At 39.2% G+C, this 15,551-nt stretch overlaps 1 protein-coding gene across 2 annotated transcripts in view; it reads left to right on the plus strand.

Annotated features, from left to right (window-relative positions):
• Nucleotides 1-15,551, plus strand: part of CDH13 (cadherin 13) — a 449,240-nt gene that overhangs the window by 212,426 nt on the left and 221,263 nt on the right. For both annotated transcript variants that reach the window (XM_036390362.2, XM_036390361.1), the window contains exon 5: nucleotides 259-411. In XM_036390362.2, the coding sequence (XP_036246255.1) occupies nucleotides 259-411 (153 nt within the window). The remainder of the gene's footprint in view (nucleotides 1-258; nucleotides 412-15,551) is intronic.

The raw sequence follows: 15,551 nt of genomic DNA on the forward strand, positions 1-15,551 counted from the left end.
AACAGAAACTTTAAGTAGTGAAATTGAAGACACCAAAGATAAGATAGGAACTGGCCAAGAACATGAGTAGCTTTCCCAGTGTTTAACACAAAAATTGCACAGTGTCTCGTGAATGATTGAAATCATATTTTATCGTTACATTTTATTGGCAGGGAACACAGCTCAGCATTAGTTGAAAGACTGAAATGACTTATGTGGTTGCAGGATGAGTTTAAAAGATTTTACAATGTGGCCCATCTCTTTTTTCCTGCCATGCAGGTCATCAGAAGTGAAGGGACAGAGGGAGTGAAGTTTCGCCTCTCTGGGAAGGGAGTGGATCAAGACCCAAAAGGAATTTTTAGAATCAATGAGATGAACGGGGACGTCTCGGTGACCCGAACCCTCGATCGAGAAGCGATTGCCAATTACGAGGTGAGTACTCAGAGATAACATCTCTGCTCTGTGTTGATAGCATGAGTCTTCTGAATGTGCATTTGCTCCTGAAAGATCTGCAGGTAAATTGAAGACTCAATTGCAGCCACTGTGATAGGAAATTTCAAGAACCGTTGGAAATGGTAAATGTGTTTGTTTTTCACGCAATTGAAATTTGTCTGCTTTCTGCACGGACTTTTTGTCATTTATCTTCAGTGGAAATGCTGGCTGAATGTTGTGTATGCATTTGATTTCTGAATAGAAAATTTTGTTTGGACAAAGGAAGATCTTTTGGAGAAGCTGTCACTATGGTACTACAGAATTATTAGTTTTTATTGTCAAATGGTCAATTGAAACTACCATTGAACTCCGTTTTTAGTAGTGGGTGTCTTTAACAGAGATAAAGAAGATTCTGATGATATGAAAGTGTTACATATGAAATGTACATCAACTAGAAAGATCTTACAAAAGATTCTTTTCCTTATCAATAAAAACATTTCTCTCTATTGAATACCCAACAAATGATCTCCAAAACCCACAAAACAACTGCCCCACCTTGTCCCAAAATGCATAAAATAAACAGAGGCCCTGTCAATTCATGTTTTCCATCCAGCTCTGGGAACGTGCACTCACAGAACTTGTCTGTGGCCTGTGTTGCTCCAGAGGAGCAGCAGAATTCCGAGTGCTCAGTGGCTGTGCAGTGCATGCTGCCCTTTGTGTCTGTCTCCCTGTCTGGCAGAGGGAGCACAGGGTGCCCTCCCCCTGTGGGACACGGGCTTGGGGACAGTCCTGACTGCCATCCCTGACCCTCATTTTCATCTCCTGCAGTGTAATAATCACCATTTTTACCTCCAGTGCTGTTTCCTCCCTCCTCTGGGAGAGCTTCCCAGTTTGGTGATGGGTCCTACTGCTCAACCAGCACTGCTAAAATTTACCATATGCTGGTTTTCAACACGTAAACATCTCCCTCCTATCTGGGGCTGCAGTGAAATGTGTGTTAAGCACTTGCACAGGATTTATGGGAGTTGCTGACGTCCTCCTTGCAAGAAAAACATTGCAGTTTCTCTTTTTAACGTCGTTCCTTGTCTTCATTTGCCAGCTGTTTCTTATTTTATCAGTGGATTTCCACCTTAATGCGTTGAGTATAAACCTTGAATATTTTTTCTCCTGGAAAATCATAGTAGACTTTTCAACTTAAAGCAGCAAACCACAAATGGCCCTCATATCTGATCTGGCAAAAGACACACTTAAATTAAGACAAACCCATTTCTCTAGAGGAGGCTCTTTGAAGCAATGTAAGTTATGCACAAAAAATGTCATGGAGCAGGTGAGCAATGAGCAGTGTGAATGTACAGCCCGAGAGGCTTTGGTGCTTCCTGAGCTGTTATCCTGCACTCTGCTCAGCAGCTCACCCCCATCCCGCAGCAAAAAATGGGCTTGGAGTGTTCTGAAGGAGAACCCTCAACCTGATCACTCTGTCTCAAATCCAACCCATTATTTTCCCATAGAGATGTGTCATGGAGTCAGGAAGACAACAGCATTTTCTCCCTGATTTCCTTGGTACACTGTAAGGATAATGTAAAATATCCTTGAATTTCTCTCAAAGAAGTGTTTTCTGGTTTTGTTTGAGCTTCCCCCTGCCCAGCACTGTGGTTCTGAAAGGAAAAATTCAAAACAAAATGCAAACAAGTAAAGAGATCATTGTGAATAAATACCAATTCTTTGCAAACCATCAGAATATCAAGTGTGTAATCAGAGGTGGGGGAGGAATGAAAAAATAAAATCTGTTTGGGTCCTTCAGCTACGCCCAGGGGTGCTCTGCCTGAGCACTGATTTATTTCCTGCACTTAGTGCATATGTGCTCCAGGGGTAAGAATTGAAAAAATGCGAATAGGCCACAAAACTGAGCTTTTGTGATCACAGTATTTCACAGAATTTTGCAGATTTTACTACCTCAGAATGTTTTAAATTAGCTAAGAATATTCAATCTGTTAAAATTATTTTTTTTATCTGTGAATGTTTGAAAATTTGGGTTTGCTGCCCTCTTTCTCCTGGAGGAATGCTGAAAAACTTGTAGGAGTTCTTCTCTGGATTCATGACTAGAGGACATGATTAAATTAGAGAGTATCAAACTCTACACAGACAGCTTTGTTCATTGTTTGTGTTAATCCCTTCTTTCTATGGTTTAAGTATTTTATTTCTAGTAAGAGTTAGAAAATATTTTAAAATAGAGTGAAAACATCTGTCTGAGGGTCAGGGCCTGGCAGTCTTTTCAGTGGAGCTCATTTGTGCGGAATTTGTGTTTTCAGATGAGTAAAAATTTGATTTTTAGCAAAGGAACTCAAACTGGCAAGAGGAATGTAAGGCAGCTCGTATTAATGACACCACCCTCACCCTCTGAAATAACCCTATTAATCCACTTGGTTTATGAGTTCATTTCCTATGAAACTTTGTGGTTTGTGCTCTTAAAGCCCAAGAAATGTCAGCCAGCTTCAGTTTGAAGTGAAAGCTGCTTGTGAAGAGGAGCAGGAGGATTCAGGGATGATGTTATGCCCAGCAAAGGCAGACTGTGTTAGAAAATTGTGTAGCAACTCCTTTTCCTCCTGGAGAGGTTTGTGAAGGAGCATCCTGAGAGGAATTCTGCAGGTCAGAGTAGACCCATGGATTTACATGCAACGGTTTTACTTTGGGGTGCTGGAGCTTGCTGCCAAAGCTGCTAAATGATGCTCTGAAGAGGGGCTTGAGCAGGCTCTGGGCACCTTGTGGAATTGCTTCTGGGCTGGTGAGATAAGAGGGAGCCCAGAGCCCCTCTTTAGTGGGAGCAAAAGGTGCTGCATTGTATAAATATGCTCTCAAGCACATTTGGTTTTCTCTTGAGATTTGAATAAATCAGACTAAGTCAGAAATTTCAGACAATGACAAATACTTTATTTTTTAGTATTAATAGTTTATTTGCTATTGGAAAATGCAGATGTGGGAAAACATATGAAGGAGATTGGTGGGGATTTTCTAGCCCAAATTAATTTTCTAACCCAAATCAGTGAGGTGCAGACCATCTAAAACCTGCCCATAATTTATAGAAATTCAGAGTCCACTTCAGACCCATAGTCTTTTCTGATTCCAGCAGAGCAGAAATATTAGTGACTTTTCAGTTCTTTCCTTGAGCAAAAGAAAAAAAAAAATCAAGTGCTTCTGTAAAGAGATGTGATAACAGCAAAAGGATTGCAGTGAAGCTGGAAGGCTACTTGTGCTCAGTGTTGATAAAACCCCAATGAATTAGGAAACAAAGGGTCAAACAGAAGGCCAGTGAAAATAGAAGTCTGAAAACCACTGATTATGGGGAAAATTGCTATTTAAAACCCCTGGGTTCATTTTTAAAACCTCACATTTACCTGGGTAATGCATTTGTAGGCAGAATGCAAAGAAAAGCAGGAAGAGTTGTAGAGGTAGATTGCCACTGCCAAGATGACAAAAAGTTTCCAAGTTACAAGAGTTCTGTTCTTTACTCCAAGTTAGGTGGGTCCAGAAGAACTGGCAAAAATGTTCCATTATTTTTTTCCTGTTTGTGCATGAGATTTGGGTTTAGGCACTCCTTGGGTCCAAGACAGAGCCTCCAGTTGCAGCGGCTCATTTCCCATCGCTTCCCCCTGCCTGGGATCCCTGCAGCAGTGAAATCCTGTCCTGCAGCCCCTAAAGCATCAGTGGCAAAGTGCCATTGGGGTGTTCCAGCTGGGACTCAAGATTTGAAAGGGTGCTGCCATCGTTGAAAGGCAACAAATGTCTGTGGAAACGAAATAATCAGAAGGTGATCTCTGCAAGCATGAAATGAAGCAGCTTGATAAAACTGTGTGCAAATTAGAGCTGTGACCAAATTTACCTAGGCAATTTGAACTGCTAATGAAGAGTTAGTTTTAATTATTTTTTAAGTAAAGAGCTTTATTTGCTTTAAAAAAAATCCTTGACAATCAGAGGTGTGAAATCAGCCCTCAGCTTTTCTCATAATGGCAGATGACACTTCTGTGAAAGGATGCCTTGCAACTGGTAGTGACAGACTGAGATATTTAGAAAACTTATGTTAACAGGGCTGAAAAGCAAAGTGGGAGTGTGCAGTTCTATGAAGAATTGTTTCTAAATGTTGGCTGACATGTAGGCTGAGAGGAGGCTGAAGATTCCAGACCCATCAGCAGCTCTGGGCTGTGAACTGCCTCACTTCAGGCACCTGGGACTGGCTCACAGTTGAGGGTGAGGCTGCTGCCCTAATGGGCTCAATTTCCCTGTTTAATAAGGAACAAACAATGGAAATGCTTCACAAAAAAATGATGAGGAAAACCAGCTTGGTCAGGTGCTGAGGAGCATTTTGTGGGAAAGATTTGTGAGTGCTTTAATGCATTTTTGCAGATAAGGGAAGTGTTGCTGTAGCAAAACCCTGGAAGTGAATGGCTGTAATTTATCTGGGCAGGAGCAGGAATTTCTCATCTGTGTAAGTCCATTTTAGTGCAGCCACATCCTTTTTGGGATGATTTATCATCCCCTGATGCTGAATCTCTGCTGATGCTGGCTGGAGATCTATGGACAGCACACAGAAACATGCTGCTATTTCAAAAGGGAAAATCACACGTTTGCTTCTAACTTCAAGAAAAATGTAAAAATGTGTTTTAAGCCTGGTTATCTGCACAGGCAGATTTGTCTGGAGTGGAACTGATCTGCTCTGTTCTGAGCTGAAACCAGCTGATGGGAAATGTCAGACCCCAGTCTTCTCCTACTAATATCCCAAACAAAAGGAAGGCGCTCAGTCTTTCATGGCAAGAAGTTTGGTCTTGTACAGATGTAAATTGCAGTAAAATGTGCTTGATTTAATTAAAGAATCATTAATACACAGATCAAACCTGTTAAAATACTGGTAGTTTCAAATTACATCAAAAAATCATGGAGTAATGGCAGAGTTCAAAGTTTCAGGGAGGAATCCTGACTATTTAGCAAGGGGAAATGAAAGAAAATTTTACTGTAAAAAGAAAAAAAGAGTTCTTGTGGAAGTATATAATATAATTATTAATCAGATAGAGAATTATTTATATACATAAGCTGCAGGCAGATCAACTGAAATACAGTTGAAAATTCTGTCAGGGGAAAAGATCTCTGTAGTCTGTGTTGCATGTTGTATGTAGGGAGTGCAGGAGAGAAATGTTTTTTCCTTCATATCGCTGAGTTTTTGTTTTATACTCATCAATGAGTGACATGTTGGGGCTCCAGGTAAATTCAGAAAGAACCCTTCAAAATAAAAAAAAAACCTGGAGGCAGAAACAAACCCAGCAGAAGCAAACCCTGGATCCTTCAGTGAGATCCATATGGGCAGACTCCTGAATTAGTGGGAAACTTTCTGGCATTGATTGTTTACCAAGGTCAGAGCCAAGGTGATCACCAGAACTGTGGGCATAAATCAAATATTTGAGCACATAATTTTTAAGTGGAGCCACATTTCTTAAAACTATGATTTAAAGAATTGCTTGTGCAGCTAGGATGGAAATGGGATTTCCAGCTACTGGAAATATTTCTCTCCCAAAGTTGGTTTATGGCATAAAGAGAAAATCTGACAAGAAGTGAAGCTAAAATTCATGTCATTGTTACTTATTTTGTCTTGGGGGAACAAAATATTCTATATGAACTCTGTAATTTACCATATCTTGTTCATTTTTACTGGCAATATTCTGTTCAATAAATACTGTATGTAAATCAATACCTCCTAATGTTATGAGATACCAGCAGGGAGCTGTGATTCCTTTCAGAAGGCAGCAACATCCTCATTTTATTTCTGGGGAAAGCCTGCAAAAGTCAACAGTTGCTTTTGTTGGAGGGCATTTGCTTCATTCTGAGCTCTCACTGCTGGCCTGGCTCTGCCATCGCTGCTGTTCAACAGCCCTGGCGCGTCATTCCCAGCAGGGATGGAGAGGAATTCTGTAAAAAGGAGAAACCAGCAAAGCTTTGTTTATAACCTATAACTGTCAAGGCACTGGGCTTGGATTTCCATCCTAGAAATAACACACTCTCCAAAGACCAGGAAAAATGAGTATTTCCTTATTGAGGAGTGGGAGAGTGGATATGCAGTAGGAACTTTGGGAAAATGTGAGTTTATTGAGATGGTAACAAATGACATTAAATTTATTTGCATGATGGTTAAGTTTTATAGGTTTTTGTCTGTTGTTTTGTTGATTTTTTTTTTGAAATTATTTTCTAATAGAACACTCCCAGAAAGAATAATGATGTGTTCAGTAAAACACAAGGAGACTAATAACATTTCTTGTCATATTATGTTAATTATCTATGAAATCACTTTTGTTATTATATATTAATTGCATTTCAAGGCATTTAAAAGTCATCATGATACTTTGCTGTTTTTGTTATTATATATTAATTGCATTTTAAGGCATTTAAAAGTAATCATAATGCTTCTTTTCTGTTTAGCATGATTGGTTTATTTGTTTCTTTTCCCTGTTAGTATTAAAATAGCTCTCAAAATTCCTTGCTGAGGCCTCATGTTCTGGGTACAACAATATCCAGGAAGACCCTTTGCCCTTTCCTCAGAACTTGTGTTTTCCTGCAGGAAAGGAAGGAATCTTAGGAGTTCAGTGGAAATATGGAAATATCCATTCTTTCTGGTTGATGTTTTTCCTACTTGGGTAGGAAATCTTTATCTGCTCATGAACACAGCCTGACACACAACCAACCATGGGTTAAATAGAAATTATTATTCCTGTCTTTATGAATGGCAAGGAGGGTCTTTTTTCATCTCTTATTAGGTGTAAATTTTTATTGGTTTCTTTTCTGGAAAACTGCACAAATTCTGAGTTCCCTGATCCTTTGCTAGAGAGTGCAGAAGTGCTGCAGTGGGAATTTTGGCACAGAGCACCTGTCCTGTGGCTCAAGACAAAGTCTTGAAGGTCTGGCCTTGCTTGCTAACGTAATAATAAGTTTTTTGTCACCCATCAGTAACCTTCAGAATGTAACACAGACATTTTTGAAGTTTGGCTGCTCAAACCTCCACATCTCTTGTTCCTCACAACACAGAAACAATTCTGTCTTATTCAGATATTTATTCAAAATTCAGAATCTTAATGTTCTGATTGCTGCAAAGACCTTGATTTCTATGGCTATGAAGCTGGAAATGTGAGTCCATGACTATCTATAGCTTCTGTTTCTAAACAAGACAGGTGTGGTCTGCAATAAGTTTATTTTTTCCTTTTCGTTTTTACTTTTTTAACTGATATAATGAATTCATTATATTTTTGTCAATAATTCCCTGTGTGCAGCAACCTGAAGAAAAGCACATTACCTGTCTTATCCTTTCCTGCCGTCTTCTTTTCATTTTCCACCTTCTTACTCTTCTTCCCTTGCATTTTTAACTTCACAACATTTTACTCCCCGTCTTTCTTGATGTTTTACATCATTCACTTCCACTTTTCCTGCACTCTGCATTTCCTTGTTCACACCCTGACCCGTTTTCTGCTCTTTATAGATCATTTTGCAAGGGGAGCACACAACCATCAGCTGAGCACAAATTTATTTGGGTTTTGTGTGGAACCTTTCCACTGTCTTTGCAAAAGTTGTGCTGCTTTATCCATTCTGATCAGCTGTATTACCCATAAACAAATCCCTTCAGAAGCCTCTGTTCCAGAAATCTTTGACTTCACATTGCTTACTACAGGACTTAAACTTTTCTGCAATTTTCTGGTGAAATAGTGCAGTCTGTAAATATCTGATGCTAAGGAAATTTCAGTGGAAAATTGTGCTTTGTTTCCATGTTAAGAGCTTTCAGTCTGTCTATTTCCTCCATCAGCCTATGGGTATTAATTGAAGAAGTGTATGATTATCTGGAAATTGCTGGCATTCAGTTTATTCAAGTAATTCTGATACCTAGTTCTGTCAGCCCTGGAATTGAGGTCTGCTCAAAAGTGAGCATAGAACACCTGATATAATAATTAGTTCTGTGGCTTCAGAACTGAGAGTTTAATGCTTGATCTCTGTAGAATTATTGTAGGATAATGGGTCATTATTTTAAAACTCTATCTGCATGTGTATGGGGCAAAAGCACTAAGCAGGTTTTTAATTTTAATACCATATTCTTATAAAACTTGAGAAAAGAATTTGTATATAATTAAGAAATAAGGATGCTTCAAGCAGTTGTGGACTGAGTGAATTACTGTAACATCATTAGAGGGAATTAGGCTACAAGTGAGAAATTTTAAATATCTTTGCCCAGTTGAATGTGCAGTTATCTTCAAAATCCAATCTTTTGGTGTCTTTTATACCAAGCTTTAGGAGTCCTTACATAATTCAGCACTTTCACAGGTCCCCAAACACAGCCTGTTCATTGTTAAATATTTATAACATGTCCTAAGATATTTTGGGGAAAAATGACACTGTGGACCATGGGGATCTCTATTATTGAAATTATACAAAAATTACTATGTGCTGGAAAAAGAAATTAAAAATAACAGAAGATTGGAGTCTAGGATCCAACTGGCCAGGTGCCCTCCAAATTTTGGACTGCTGTATTTTAAGTCCACTGCAGGGAGTCACCTTCATGCCAGCCCAGGGGTGAGGCAGATGTGGGTGGGTGACAGTGACATTCCATAGTTTGATCTGTGGAAATGAAACCAGAACTCCTTGCAGGTTGTCTCTCTCAGCTGTTACCACTCCGCTGGAATTGATGCAGCTCCGAGCCTTGGGGGCACCACTGGGCCCTGCAGCTGCAGCTCAGCCCACAGATGCTGCAGGAGCAGAAATAAAACCCATTTTCCCCTGGTGTCACAGGTGAACAGGTGTTTGCAAGAAATAAAATGATTTTTTTAATATAGTTCTGACTGATACATTCACCAAGCAAGCAATAAGAGATTCACTTATACACTTGTCCATTTTAAGAAAATATAGCTGCACATCACTCTGCTGCACATCTGTGTGTTCCAGCTGCTTTTTTTGCTATTCTTTGACTAAGTACCTCCAAATATGTCCAAAATAGATGTCACTGCACAAACACAAATGTATGATTTCATAAACCCTAAGTGCATCCTTTAACCTGGTTTCTGGGGGGAGGGGGGGGGGAATTTTTGATCCACAACATCTGAACTCTGGAGTTCTTTTTGTCAGTTATTTAATTCTTTAAAATGAAAATAGGACAGGACTTGATAGGTGGAAGTTCAGAAAAATCACTAACTGTGATGAAACTCACAAAAATGTAAGTTTGCAACACTGCACATTGCAAGCAGAGCAGTGGGAATTCCTCTTCTTTCCTTTATTGGTTGTTTTTGATGGAAACATTAATGGAAACAGGTGATTCTTCTGTCTTCATATTTTTCTTTCTTTAGATCTATTTCACTGCAGAAGAGCAAACAAATGAGAGAGGTTGAAGGAATTTGGTTATAAATATTTAGAGAACACTCATGAGGAGACTTCTAATATTATGGAAATTTTACTTTGCCATGATTTTATTTGCATATAAATGATAAAAGCCTTGCTGTATTTATCCTTGTTTACTCAGGTCATAACTAATTATTTCTTAATTAGACAAATTCCTTAAAATTAAGCTACACTTATGTAAGTGTCTTGGTTTATTTTTCCTCCTCTAGTAGCTCATTAACAGGAGACATGACTTTAGTTTAGGAACCTTCAAGAGATAATTTGCTGATATGAGTTCATGTAGAGCACCATATGTTTCGACTCATGTGGTGGATCTTTTTGTTTTCAGGGGTTTTGCACTTTTTCTGTAGAGAATAGAACAGGTCCCAGGAGCTGCTGGCAAAACCTCTTGTGCAGGTGTGAGACTGGAAGGTTTCAAGGACAGACACTGGAATCTTGACCCTTTGAGGTTACCCCGTAAGGACATTTTTTGCCTCTGATTTTTGCAATGTTCAAAACATTTTTTTCCAAACTTTGTTTTGTCTGCCAGGGCTGGGAAATGCTCTGTTTCAAACTCTTGTCTAGTTCAACACTAAAACATAAAAGAACATCAGAGTCCAGTTGGCACTGAAGGCTTCAGAATGGCAAAGGAGGGGAAATATTGGGGCAGGTGGTGTGGAGCCAGAAAACCTCCATCTGAAATGGTTCTGTGCATGGGAAACCTGGAGAAATACAAATTATTTCTTCTAGTTTTGTTATTAACAAGTGTGATGTGCTGTACCCTGCTCTCCAGCTGCATCTGCAGTTTACATTTGCAAAGCAGAGACAGTTCATCTTTGCAGAATTCTTCACAACCTCTGCTCTTGACATTATTCTTAATATTTATTTTACATACTGGCAATTCAGATATCTGAATGTAAGGAATTGAAAATACCTATTATCTATTTAAGGCTCTGTTATTATATATATTTCTTAAATGCATTATATATCCATAAAACACAGGTGATCTGTTTTCATATACAGATTATATTTGTGGATGGGAACAAATAAAGCAATGTACTACAGTCACATTTCTGTTACATTCAGAAGATTTAATAGAGTAATAATGTAAAATTACAGGATTAGATTTACTATTTAGAAATTACTGAGAGAGAGGAAAATCATGACAGTTTTAAACTACCAATTTTTCTTGTTGTCTAAAACAACCTGTAAAAAACTTCCATTTTTTTCATTGCTGCTAAGGAAACATAGTGGAGAGGACAAAAAAGGAGGTAAAGAAATTGTTCTAAAAATAACATGTATTGCCCAAATGCTCTGAAATTTTATTGTATTTTCTATTTTCCCCTCTATAGAGGACATTTGCTGTGGCAGAGTGCCTTACTCTCTTTCCAGTTCTCATGAACTTCTACTTTGCCTGTGATCAGTGGAATGTTCTCTCCCTCAGGGAGGGCCTGATTTCCCTCAGGGATTCTCATTCCCAGAAACTGGAGCTTTTCCCTCACACAGAGTTGCAGTCTTTGTCCAACCAAAAATCTAGAGCTTCCAAGAGAAATTTGGTGGACAACTAGAGATTTTGGTACTTATTGGGCCTGAAGTGTTCCTAAGTTGGAATTTTGGGATGCTCACGGCCGTGCTGAGTGTGAGTGGCAATGGCCTGAAGGAATTGTGGAATTGCTGTCCACAAACTCAGCCAAAGCACAGCCTGTGGTGGTTTTGGCCTCAGGAGACCTGGTTCTCCAGACATCTCACTACCTTCTGATGCCTCAGGTTTGGCTTTTCTATTTCTCACATTCTGTGCTGCTTTAGTGTTCAGTTCTGAGCTTCACATCAGGGGATGCTGAGCTCTGGGCACAGAGCAGGGAGACAAAACAATTCCTGCTCCAGCTGGGCACCAAGGACAAATGATCCAAATCTCAGCCCAGGAGCACAAACCCCGTGGGCTGAGAGAGAAAAACAAGGATGGGACTGCAGGGGCTAAAGCTGGAATGGGACAATGAACTGCAAGATGCAAATGGAGCAGAACTGATCCCAGGGAGAGACCCCGGGAGCGCTCGGGCATTTTGGGACCATTTTGGTTCATCCTGGGTTCATTTTGGGACCATTTTGGTTCATCCTGGGTTCATTTTGGGACCATTTTGGTTCATCTTGGGTTCATTTTGGGACCATTTTGGTTCATCTTGGGTGCAGCCCTGGCTGGGCTCTTGTGCTGCCCAAGGTGGATCCATTGAGGAGATCCTTTTAATAATCCCTGCTTTATTCTTTAGTTCTGTCCAGCCTCTGCTCCAGCTCAGCCCTCACAAGGCATCACTTGTCCCCCAGCTTGGTGGCACACAGATGTGGCACTGCATAATTGGGAGACTCCAACTCTTTTGTGCCCTTTAACATCTCAACAGTGCCTCAGTTTGAAAGACACCCTGCAGCCTGCCAGGTCTAAATTGCAAAATTAGCAGTCACTATTAATTTCCAGGTACTGAGTCATCCAATGATAGTGATCTCCAGCTCCTGTTCAGCCTGTGTGCAATTGATATGTGCAATGTATTTATTAGAGATTTGCTTTAAAGGGATGCAGGTGTTTGAGGATATGCATTTAATTTCTTTTCTTCCCTGGGAGCTTTGATCAGTGCTGTGCTCAATACCTCTGCCACGTGCTTTGAACTTGTAGATGCAAGCATATAAATAATTTCCCATGTCAATTCCTGGCTCATCTAGCTAGGCTGATATATGGAAGGCAAGTTGTCTCCTAAATTCCTGTCAGTGGGATTAGTGAATTGATTAGTTGAATTCTGAATTCAAATTACAATTAAAGGAAAAATTGTATCTCTTAGGCTTCAAGTAATTTGCTCAAAGTGTAGCAGTCAGCTTACAGGATTTGACCAGGTTTGTATTATGAATAAAAACAGTTTTCAATAACATTTTCTTTTTTTTTTTCTGTTTGTAAATCAATCTCTTACATTATTAGCAATTACTAAACAGAAAAGATGTAATATTTTTTTCAGTTCTTCAGCATAAAAAGGGAATTCCATTGATTTTTGAAAATACTGATGATGAGATTCAGGGAACATAATTACCTCCAAATGCCATCAGTAACATATAACGATTGTTTTTCCCAATAAGTTCAGCTCAAAGTATTTAAAATGACAATATGGGCACTGTATATTAAATTGCAGTTACTATTTACAGGTTATTGATAAATATTTTGCCATAACAGACTCAGGACATATGTCAGGCATTTGGGCCAGAAGCTTTTGCATTTGGGCCAGAAGCTTCCCTGACGCCAGTGAAAATTCCTTCCTTTTCCTTTTCCTTTTCCTTTTCCTTTTCCTTTTCCTTTTCCTTTTCCTTTTCCTTTTCCTTTTCCTTTTCCTTTTCCTTTTCCTTTTCCTTTTCCTTTTCCTTTTCCTTTCCCTTTCCCTTTCCCTTTCCCTTTCCCTTTCCTTTCCCTTTCCTTTCCTTCCTCTTGGTGTAAAATTTCTTTCCTCACATATTTTCATGATTTATTCTATCTCCATAATCCAATTTCTCAATCTGGCTGTGAGCTTGTCCCATGTTATTGGACATAGCCCCAGAACAGGACTTTTAGACCCCAGCAGGCCCTGCAAAGTTCCTGTATTTTGCTCCCCTCACCCCATGGCCATGCAGAGCACATTCCAACCTCACAGAAGTATTTGAAATGATTTAATATCTGCTGCTCCTCACACAGCACCAGCACTGACTCAAACTGCAGCTCTGCTGGAGGATCCTTTGCTCCTGCTGATATTATCATCTTGGTTAAGTGAGAAGCAAATGTGCTGCTAGGAGCTACTTGGGCTTAATTTTTGCTATTCAGCACCATAAATTACAGTATTTTATGGCCACTGTAAAAGGTGTGATTTGAACCAATTATGCATTCTGCTCTAAATCCCCAAACTTTGGAGAAGCATGTAATTATGGAAAGTCATTTCCACCGGGTCAATTCTCTCTTATCTGTTCACAGAGAACACCAGGACATGTGTGTGAAGTTAATAAAGCATCATTTTAAATTAGACTTATTAAAGCTGTTTATTAATGAGAATGTTTTCCTTTTCAAAGCTCAAAACTTGCCATGTGTGAGTAGCACAGAGAATTTCCCCGCTTCTGCACAAGCTCTTTTCTCTCTTCTGAGGAGGGCTGGAGTGGAGCCGTTGGGACAAATGGAAAGGAAGCAGAAGTTTGATAGAATTTGGAGATTAAATGTATAATTTTCAAACATACCCACAAACAACCAATCAGCATTTATGGAGCTCTACTGCGCATTGGTTTCAGTGTTAGGTACTTAGGATCTCTTGGTACAAGATTTAACTCTTTAAAAGATGTGGTAGATTGTCACTCAACTTTCTGTATTTTTATAGGACTTTGTGCATTTTTTTCCTACAGATTTTTTTAGAGTTAAATATGTAGGGAACTAAATATTCATTTTTCCTTGGGAAGCCAGTATTTGAATTTTACCTGTCTGTTGAATCAGATTTGATTGTAACTTTTTTCTAACAGTTAGGGAATCCAGAGGATTCAAATAACCATTTCCTAAAGGTGTTAGGATCAGGTTTCTTTCTTTCTCTGTGCTCTCACTCTCAGTCTCACAGATTTGCTGTTTAAGGCAGGGCACCATTGCACTTAGGAGTAGTAAATGTTGATTTACTCTATGAGTAATGAGAAGTGGTGTCACACACATGGCTCAGCAGTGGTGAGGTGGCAGTGAACTCATGGGAGGTGTTTTAATATCTGTCTTTGGAGCTGCATAATTACATCAGCATCCAAAATTAAACTAGGACCGTCCATTGTCTAACTGCTTCCCATTGAGACTGTGATGGGTTAGGCCAAACCATAATAATTTCAGGATTGTTAATGAGCCACAGTGGAACTTTTAACATGTAAAAGGACAGAAAAAATAGATGATTCAAACTGAACTTTGCTAAAAAGCAACAGTTTATTCCATTAAGTGTGTGCTGGCTAATAGATGTGATTTCTTCTTCTACATGTGTGATGGCATTTTTAACTAATAATTTTCATTGTTGACAAGCAATTGAAGAGAAAACTGAACGTAACATTTGGTATTTAAAAATAAAAAAAGGGATGCACAATTGTTTAGGAGCATTTCTATATGGGAATGTTTACAGAATGCAGAGTGCAGTAAAGAATTTGGCTGGTTGCTTTTGGAATCTGTGTGGCTGTGACAAGCACAGTTGTTCAGGAAGCAGAGATCTGGTGTTCTGTCTGAGATACACACAACACACGAGGTGCCAGGTCCAATTAACAGTCTGATGGTGGTAAATCCATTATCCTTGGAAAGAGAGGCCACCACCAGGAGACATTAATTCAATGTGACACCAACTGGGGTGTTTATATACAGCTAATTGTAGTGTCAGACATTCTGCTCTAATTGAGTTTAATTGTGGCAAAATTGGAGTTAATTAAAAGTTAATGGTATAGAGCACATCGTGTTATTATAAACTATGGGTACATGTTTCATATCCTTATTATTGTTGTTAAAATGGTCCTTTCAATTACTGTGCCTTGTATTGGCACTTTGGAAACGGGCTGTAATTGTTTTGACATCACTGAAAGTTATTGTTCTGAGGAGGCCTGAAGAAATGTGTTTGTTTTAAAAGGCTTAGCCAAGTTTAGCTGGGTTCTTTGTATCAATATAAATCTCACATGTGATGTTTCTACCCACCTTGGTAAGGAAGGGGTGGAGAGTGCTGGGAAAACAGAATTACATTCTATTTCATCTTAAG

Source organism: Molothrus ater, chromosome 12 (genome assembly GCF_012460135.2).
Source record: "Molothrus ater isolate BHLD 08-10-18 breed brown headed cowbird chromosome 12, BPBGC_Mater_1.1, whole genome shotgun sequence".
Classification (NCBI taxonomy): domain Eukaryota; kingdom Metazoa; phylum Chordata; class Aves; order Passeriformes; family Icteridae; genus Molothrus; species Molothrus ater.